Source organism: Muscardinus avellanarius, assembly GCF_963383645.1.
Source record: "Muscardinus avellanarius genome assembly, chromosome: 4".
NCBI classification, from domain to species: domain Eukaryota; kingdom Metazoa; phylum Chordata; class Mammalia; order Rodentia; family Gliridae; genus Muscardinus; species Muscardinus avellanarius.
This window is the reverse complement of record NC_137789.1, coordinates 102,262,686-102,272,304: the sequence shown is the minus strand read 5'-3', so window position 1 is coordinate 102,272,304 and position 9,619 is coordinate 102,262,686. Positions and strand designations below refer to the sequence as shown.

The following is a 9,619-nucleotide window of genomic DNA, read 5'->3' as shown; positions in this document are numbered from 1 at the left end:
TGCCCTACCATGCCCAGCTTTTATTGTATTTATCTAAGATGTTGCCTGAATCTTTCTGCTTTTGTACACTGCAGATAACCCCCACATGGAGCCCCTGGGACTCCTCTCAACATCAGAGCTGTAGATGAGCATGGCTGAGAGCATCATGTGAGACCCTATTTCAAAAATAAAAATGAGCTGGGCATGGTGGTGCACACTTGTGATCCCAGCACTTGGGAGGTTGAGAGAGGAGGATCACAGTTTCAAGGCCAGCCTCAGCTACTTAATGAGGCCTTCTGCAACTTAGACCCTGTTTCAAAATAAAGAATAAAATATAGGGTTGGACACGGTGGTACATGCTTGTAATCCCAGCATTTGGGAGGCTGAGACGGGAGGATCAGTTTGCAGACAGCCTTAGCTACTTAGGCCCTTTGCAACTCAGTGAGACCCTATTTCAAAATAAAGAAATAAAAAATAAAAATGGGGGTGTCAGGTAGAATGCTCCTGGGTTCCATCCCCAGTAACACACACACACACACACACACACACACACACACACACACACAAAATAGAGATGGGGCTGGGATTCCAACACCCTTGGAATCCCAGCATTCCTGAGTCAGAGGCCAGAGGCTCACAGTTCTTGGACAGCCTCAGCTACTTAGGGAGGCCCTTCGCAACTCAGGGAGACCCTGTTTCAAAAAATAACAAGACTAAAAATAAAAAGACTAAAAAAAAAAATAGGGCTGGGATGTATCTCAGAGGTAGAATGACCCTGAGTCTAATCCTTAGTGTCAAAAATAAAATAGGGATGGGGTGTAACTCAGAGGCAGAATGCCCCTAGATTCAATCCCCAATGCCAACCAAAAAAAAAAAAAAAAAAAGAATAACTTTAAGCAAGATAAAAAGAGTGATATATGCATATATATATATTTCTTTTTGGGGTGTGTGTGTGTGTGTGTGTGTGTGTGTGTGTGTTACTGGGGATTAAACCCAGAGGCATTTTGCCTATGCGTTACACCCCAGACCCATTTTATTTTTATTTTGAAACAGGGTCTACTAGGTTGATGAGAATCTCACTACTTGCTGAAGTTGTATTTATTTATTTATTTATTTATATTTTTTGTGGTACTGGGAGTGGAACCCAGGGGCTTTTCTACCTCTGGGCTATGCTCCCAGACCTATTTTATACTTTATTTGGAAACAGGGTCTCACTAAGTTGCTGAGAGCCTCACTAAGTAGCTGAGGCTACTTCGAACCTGTGCGATCCTCCTGTCTCAGCCTCCCAAGCGCTGGGATTACAAGCGTGCGCCACCACGCCCAGCTTTGGGGCTGTCTTTAAACCTGGGATTCTCATGTCTCAGCCTCCCAAGCACTGGGATTACAGGTATGCACCACCATGCCCAGCTGCCAGCCACACTCTTAATCAGGTTGGTCTGTTGTCTTCCCTTCTTTATATAAGAACATTGCAAGAAAAACCCAAAGAACGTGCAAGACAAATTTCAGTCATCCTCAGGGTGTCCTTGAAGCATTGAGGTGCCTGAAAGCTAGCTTCTGGGGAAACAGTCTTTCCAGATAGCACAGGCTGGGGTGTAGCTCAGTGGTAGCATATAGATTTAGCATACATGAGGCCTTGGGTTCACCAAGGGAGGGAAGGATGAGCAGGCCAACAATTCAAGAGCTGCTTGCTGCCGGGGATAGTGGTGCACGCTTGCAATCCCCGTACTTGGGAGACTGAGCCAGGAGGATCCAGGTTCAAAGCCAGCATCAGCTACTTAGTGAAGCACTCTGTAACTTAGTGAGACCCTGTTTCAAACAAAAAATAAAAAATAGAGCTGGGGGTGTAGCTCAGAGGTAGAATGCTCCTGGGTTCAATCCCTAGCACCACAAAAAAAAAAAAAAAAAAAAGAGCTGTTTGCTGCCTGGTGCAGTAGTGCACACCTGTAATCTCAGCTGCTTGGGAAGCTGAGGCAGGAGGATTGAAAACTGGAGGCCAAGTAGCACATGCCTATAATTTCAGTACTTGGGAGACTGAGATAGGAGGATCTCAGTTGCCCATCCTTCTGGTGTGCTCCCCTTGGGCATTCTATCTCTGAGCTACACCCCAGCCCTATTTTTTTTTTTTTTTTTTGAAACAGGGTCTTGCTAGGCTGGTAAATCTCACCACTTGCTGAGGCTATCTTTCAACCTGTAATCCTCCTGTTTCAGCCTCCCAAGTACTAGGATTACAGGCGTGCACCACCACGCTTGGCTCTGGGACGGTGGGTGTAGTTCAATGCTGGATCACATGCTTAGCATTCACCGGGCCCTGGGTTCCATCCCCACCCCAGCACCAAAACAAAAAACCTTGCCATTGTTTCCATTAAAATAGAATAAATCCAGGGCTCACTGTACACATTTCAAGGCTCTCTATTGAGATTCCGGAAGGGCCGGTGGAGGTAGCGGGCAGGCTCACTGTCCCAGCCTGCCCAGGCCCTCCGCTGCGTGGGTGACAGCGTCAGTGACCGAGTGGGTCACCTTCTCAGTGACTTCCTTCACCACCTTGTCTCCTGACTCCTGTGCTTTCTTTAAGGCTTCGGCAACGGCTGTAGGAAAGAAAAAGAACCAAAGTGTAGGTGAGGCCCCAAGAGGCCCGCAGGTGCGGCCGTCTTACTGGAGCTGCCCCTGGGATGGAAAGCAGAGGGCTCCTGTAGAGTGGATTCAGTTTGGCTTTATTGGGGCTGAGGGTGGAGCTCAGCGGTAGCCCACTTGCCCAGCATGCATGAGACGCCCAAGTTCAGTCCTAGCACTGGAAAAAAACAACTGTGGTTTTATTTCCCCAACAACTTGCATCTCTTCAGTTATGAGTGATTACATATATGTTTTTTGGTTTGGTTTGGTTTGGTTTGGTTTAGTAGTGCTCAGGATTAAACCTAGAGGCAGCTTACCTCTAAACTATACCCCAGCTTTTTTCTTTTTCTTTTTCTTTTCTTTTCTTTTGCAGTACTGGGGATGAAACCCAGGGGCATTGTATCTCCGAGCTATGCCCCCAGTCCTATTTTAGTCTCAGCCTCCAGAATGCTGGGATTACAAACGTGAGCCACCATGCCCGGCTTTCTTTGTTTTTGTTTTTGTTTTTGTTTTTGTTTTTGTTTTGAAACAGGGTCCCTAGGTTGCTGAGAGTCTCACCAAATTGTTGAGGCTGGTCTCTAACTTGTGATCCACCTGTCTCAGCCTCTCAAGTATTGCCACCACACCTCACTAAATTAATGTATTTTTTTTTCTCGTTCCAACTTTCCCCTTTATTTTTTATTTTTTATTTTTTTATTAATTTTTTAAATTGGTGCATTGTAGTCATATATCAATCACATTGGAGTACAAGACTTGAGAGGATATACAAGCACACATCATCCAATTAGCCCTCCTCCAGCCCCCATCCCATTCCCTCCCCCTCCCTCCATCCCACGCTTCTTTGGTGATTTACTTTGATACATTTGTTTATGTACCTCCTGCGTTTTAAAGAGGCTCCGTCCTCCAGTATTACATACCCTCTGATTGGTCACATTAGTTGCTTCACTATAGGGCCCTTTCTATAGCTCAACCTTTTCCTGTTGCCCTTTTCCTCCTAGTTATTGCTGATTAAGAGAAGCGTCTGATTTATATTTTCTGTGATATTTCTCTGTGCATGCTGCGTTGCAAGTACCGATCCCACTCTTGATGGTCCCAGTAGTGGCCTGGCTACTCAGTGGACTGATCCAGACCTCACTGGCTCAAGCAGCGGCCTTGCCTCATGGGAGGCCCCAGTTCTGGTCTCGCTGGCCCCTGCACTGGTCTAACCCCTAAGCTGGCTTTGGTCCCGGCCTTGGAGGCCGCAGGAGTGAACTTGCCTCACGCCAGGCTCCGATGCTGGCCATTGGCCCCTGCACCGGCCTAACCCCTTGGCAGGATTCCAATCCCGGCCTCGGAGGCCCCAGCACCGGCCTAGCCTCATGGCAGGCTCCAATGCCGGCCTAAGAGCCTGTCGAGGGGTTAGGCCCGTGCTGGGGCCAGCGAGGCCGGCATCGGAGCCTGCCGTGAGGCAAGGCCGGTACTGGGGCCTCCGAGGCCAGAATAACAACCTGCCGAAGGGCTAGACCGGTGCTGGGGCCAGCAAGGCCGGCATCGGTGCCTGCCATGAGGCGAGGCCAGCATCAGAGCCTGCCGTGAGACATGGCCAGTGCTGGGGCCTCCTAACCCGGGAACGGAACCTGCCAAGGGGTTAAATTAATGTATTTAAATTCAAATCCTGGCCAGGCATGGTGGTGCACACTTGTAATCTCAGTACTTAGGAGGCTGAGACAAGTGGATCAGCCTCAGCTACATAATGAAGGCCTCACTAGCTTAGTGAGACCCTGTTTCAAAATAAAGAATAAGTCACATGTTGGCGCACGCTTGTAATCTCAGAACTTGGAAGGCTGAGATAAGAAGATCACAGGTTTGGAGCCAGTCTCAGCAGCTTAGTGAGGCCCTCTGCAACTTAGTGAGACCCTGCTTTAAAATAAAAGACTAGCCGGGCGTGGTGGCGCACGCTTATAATCCCCGTGCTTGGGAGGCAGAGACAGGAGGATCGCGCAGGTTCAAAGCCAGCCACGCTGGCTTTAAGAGACCCTGTTTCCAAATAAAATTATATATATATATATATATATATATATATATATATATATATATATATATATAATAGGTCTGGGAGTGTAGCCTGGAGGTAGAAGGGTTTCCAGGAACCCCAGTACCACAAAAATAAATAAATAAATAAATAAATAAATAAATGACTAAAGAGGCAGGTGTGGTGGCACCTGCTTGTAATCCCAACACTTGGGAGGCTGAGACAGGAGGATCACACAGGTTAGAAGCCAGCCTCAGCTACTGAGTGAGGCTCTCAGCGACTTAATGAGACCCTGTTTCCAAATAAAGTATAAAATAGGTCTGGGAGCATAGCCCGGAAGTAGAAAAGCCTCTGGGTTCTACCCCCAGTACTGCAAAAAATAAATAAAATAAAATAAAATAAAACTGGGAATGTAGCTCAGAGGTAGAGTGCCCCTGGGCTCCATTCTCAGTACCACAAAAAAGTAATAAAAATTAAACATTTTTTAAAAATAGCCGGGCGTGGTGGCACACGCTTGTAATCCCAGTACTTGAGAGGCTGAGACAGGAGGATCTCAAGTTTGAAGCCAGTCTCGGCTACTTAGTGAGGCCTTCTGTAACTTAGACCCTATTTCAAAATAAAGCTTGGATGTAGAATGCCCTTGGATTCAATCCCCAGTACTGCAAAAAAATTAAAAAAATAAAAATAGGGTTAGGGATGTAGCTCAGAGGTAGAATGCCCCAGGGTTCAATTCCCCCATACCACAAGCAAGCAAGCAAGCAAACAAACAAACGAATGAATGAATAAAAAAATAAATTTCAAGTCCTTGACCAAGCATGGTGGCAAACACCTGTAATCCCAGTACTTGGGAGGCTGAGACTGGAGAACCAGAGGTTCCAGCATAACCTCAGCAATTTAGCAAGATCCTATTTTTTTTTTTTTTTTTTTTTTGGTGGTACTGGGGTTCCTGGAAGCCCTTCTACCTCCGGGCTACACTCCCAGACCTCTTTTTACATTTTATATTTGGAAACAGGGTCTCCTAAGCCAGCGCGCGCGGCTGGCTTTGAACCTGCGCGATCCTCCTGTCTCTGCCTCCCAAGCGCGGGGATTACAAGCGTGCGCCACCACGCCTGGCAGCAAGATCCTATTTTAAAACAAAACAAAAGCCAGGTGTGGTGGCCCTCGCTTGTAATCCCAGCATTTGGGAGGCTGAGACCGAGTTCCATCCCCAGACCCACAAAAAAATTAAATAAATAAATAAATAAATAAATAAATAAATAAATAAATAAATAAATAAAAACAAAATTTTAAGGGTTGGGGATTAGCTTGGAGGTAGAATGCCTCTGAGTTCAATCCCCAGTACAACCAAAAAATAAATAAAAATAAAAATAATCTTTGATTCATCTCAGATCTGTTTTGTTGTAAGGAATGAGGTATCATCTGCTTTTTAAAACATTTTTATAGTGCTGGGAATGAACCCAGAGGCATTCTACCTCTGAGGTACACCCCAGCAAAGTATAAAATAAAGATATTTTTTATTTGGAAACAGAGTTGATGGAAACTAAGTTGATCCAAGCCTCTGGCTCTGAGCCTGCAATCCTACTATCTCAGCCTCCTAAGTACTGGGATTACAGGCATGCACCACCATGCCCAGCTTCCCATCTGCCTTTTACACAGTTCTAATCACAGCACATACTCATCACATAAATATTTATATAAATACACAAGTTTATATCTTGTGTGTGTGTTGTGCTGAGGAGAGAACCCAGGACTGTTGTACCACTGAACTACATCCGCAGACCTTTTCTTATATTTTTTTTTTGAGACAAGATTTTGCTAAATTGCCCAGCTTGGCCATGAACGTGCTGTCCTCCTGCCTCCCTCCCAAGGAGCTGAGATTACAAGTGTGCACCCCGTACCCAGCTTTTTTTTTTTTTTTTTTCAGTACTGGTGATGGAACCCAGGAACATTTTACCTCTGAGCTACACCCCAGCCCTACTTTTTATTCTTTATTTTGAAACAGGCTCTCACTGAGTTGCAAAGGGCCTCACTAAGTAGCTGAGGCTGGCCACAAACCAGAATCCTCCTGTCTCAGCCTCCCGATGCTGGGATTACAAACATGCACCACCACGCCCGGCTTGGCTTCTAATTTTATATTTTAAATATTTTGTCCTGGTTTGCTGCCACATTGTCTCTTATAACTTTGTCTTAACATTCCACAGAGAGGACTACCAGGAATGAGCCCCAACACAAGGTGTAGTCTGAACAGATAATTGCATGCCAGGATAATTGCATAGCAATCTAAAGGGGGCAATGTCAGGAGAGGGCTGACCTGGTTAGGCATGAAGAGATTAGCCCCAGCACCTAGCTTCCCTTCCTTCTTCCCTTCCTCCTAGTCCCCCTGCCTCCCTTCCAACTTCTGTTCTTTTTTTTTTTTTTTTTTAATCCTGGGTGCTAGGAATAGAACCTCAGACTTCACACAGGTTAGGCAAAATCCACTACCATTGAGCTACCCGCCCTGCTACCACCCTTCTCCCCTTCCTCTTTCTCCCTCTTCCTCTTCCTTCTCCTCATCCTGCCTCCTCCTTCTTCCACCTTTTCTCTCCTCTGTCTCTCCTCCCTCTCCTTCTCCTCTTCCCTCCCCCTCCTCCCTCGCTGTCCTCCTCCCTCTCCGTCTTCCCTTGCACTTCTCCTCTCTCTCTCCTCCTCCCTCTCCCTCCTCCTCCTGTCTCCTTCCCTCTCCCCCTCCTCCCTCCTCCCTCCTCATCCTTCTCCTCTGTACTGGAGACTTGAACCAGGGGCATCCTACCTCCAAGCTACATTCCCAGCCCTTTTTATTTTAAAACAAGTTCTCACTAAGTCACCGAACACCTCACTGAGGCTGGCTGCAAACCTCCGGCATGTGCCACCATGCGAGGCTTTTTCTTCCTTCTTTTTCTTTCTCTCCTTCCCTTCCTCTTCTCCTCCCCCCACCACAATTCCCGACCTCAGCCTCCATACCTTTCTCTCCAACCTCCTTCGCGTGCTCCACCACATCCTTCACCACCTCCTCCACAGCATGAACTGAAAACGGAAACACGTCAGAGTGAGGGCCCAGGGCCTGCCGCTGCCCTTCAGGGCAGCCTGGACGTCCAGGGTGGGGCGCACACCAGGCTGGTTCAGAAGGGCCTTCACTGGCTCCCGTCTTAGACCCCACAGTGGCCTGGCTGCTGTGGGGAAGTAAGCCCAATAAGTGGGGGTGCTCCATGCTCCTTGGCCTGGCAGGGCCCAAAATGCTGAAGGGCCGGGCCTCTTACCAGCTGGGGACCAACAGCCAGGTCACCACACCTCTCAGGAGATTCCTGCCATCCTGCCTCTGCCTAGGCCCTCAGCCTCCTCCAGGGAAACCAAGGAATTCCCCAGGAAGAGTAGATTCTCTGCCCACCTTGGAGATCTTTACAGTTTGGGTGGTCACATGCTAAAAGTGAATGATTCTGGAATCAGAACTGATTCTAATTCTAACTCCACTTTCTACCACCACTTCTGCTTATCTGTCAAAGGGGAATAATATACAACTCAGGGGGCTGTGGAGTTACAAATGAAACAGGGACCTATCTGCCATCTTTGGCAAGAGAACAGCAAGCCGGAGCAAAAGCTGTTCACCATCCACCCTGCAGGGGACCTGGATAATCCACCAAGTGCACCTGCCAATCTCTGCACAACCTGTCCCTGAGTTCCGGGAATAAATGAAAAATGTCCTTTCGGACTTTGAGCAGAATCTGAGTCAGTGGTTTTAAAAATGAAGGACCCTTTAAAGCTATCAGGTTAGGATGGGAGTTAAAATCCACCTTCGTTTTCCCAGCTTAGGCATTTTTGACACAGAAGCGTGCCTCAGATTTCCAGAGGGAAGGATCCAAACCTCCAGGTGCTCACCTAGCACCTCGTCTGGGCTGGCCTCCCTCCTGCCCTCAGCCGTAGGCCCTGGACCAGGCCCCACAGAGTGAGGGCTGCTGGAGGCTCCTTCCTGAGCTGCCCTCCCCAGCCCCTGCACCCCACAACGTTGTCTTCTCTTGGAGGGCCAGGGTTCCCAAAGGAGCCTTGGTGTGCCTTCAGGCCCTTGCCTGCCTGCTCTGTTCAGCCTCCGACAGGCCCAGTCGAGTCGGCCTCACTCCCGCTCAGGTGGAAAGAAGCCCTGGGTCCTTACCCACTCCCTCGGTGGCCTTCTCTGTACGGTAGGCCACGCCATCGGCCGCCAGCTTCCCCAGGCCTCCCAGCATCTTACAGCAGCAGGCAGTGACCAGCAGGATACTGGGGACAGGACCAGCCTGCTTTTATATATGCCTCTGATGCCTCACTGGGCTCCGGGACGCCCAGCCCTCCCCTCTGCCTGAAGAAGGCTGGGCCGATGAGTCACTGCAGGTGGCAGCAGAAGGAAGAGGCTGAGCGAGACGCCCCAGTGCTGTGCACAGCCCCTCTCGCAGTGAGACCCCCACCCCATATCCTAGGGACTCTACGAAGCCCGGTCAGCCGAGGCAGGGGTGTGAGTGCTCTGGGGATGAGGGTTCTGCCAGCCCTTGGGATCCAGGCTCCTCAAGTTGGGGCTCTAGAAATTCCAGATACTGAGTGGGGTTCCCAGGATGGCCTAGTCAGGCTCTGAGAGCCTCTATGAGCTTGAGGACCCAGGCAGTCCCTGAGATCAGGCATGATCCTGCTGGCAAGGACCTGGGCTTTGTAAAACAGCTCCACAGCCTCCACTGGACAGGTGGGAGTGCAGGGCGGGGCCTTGCCCACAGCAGAGGAGAACACTGCAGCCTCCACAGACGTGTGTCACCCTGACTTGCCAGGTGATTATCCCTCACCCAAGCTCCTGAGTGGCCAGCGCTAGGATGCACTGGACGGGGCGAATCCCAGCCCTATGCTGAGGGGAGGCTCTGGGAGGTCGGCAGGGCCTCCTTCCAGGTCCTAGGGGGTTGAGAGATGATCCCAACACCTCAGGGAGGTCTTGTGGCCCCAGCTAGACAGACACCCCCTCAAGCAGCAGTTCCGGCTCCCTGTACTTCA

At 49.1% G+C, this 9,619-nt stretch overlaps 1 protein-coding gene across 1 annotated transcript; it reads right to left on the bottom strand.

Moving 5' to 3' along the window:
- Positions 1-2,430: 2,430 nt before the first annotated feature.
- Positions 2,431-8,835, bottom strand: FAM25A (family with sequence similarity 25 member A; the record flags this gene model as incomplete). Its single annotated transcript, XM_080695273.1, has 3 exons — positions 2,431-2,564; positions 7,580-7,642; positions 8,763-8,835. 3 exons carry the CDS (start codon positions 8,833-8,835, stop codon positions 2,431-2,433), a joined length of 270 nt encoding a protein of 89 aa, XP_080551399.1.
- Between the last annotated feature and the right edge of the window lie 784 nt (positions 8,836-9,619).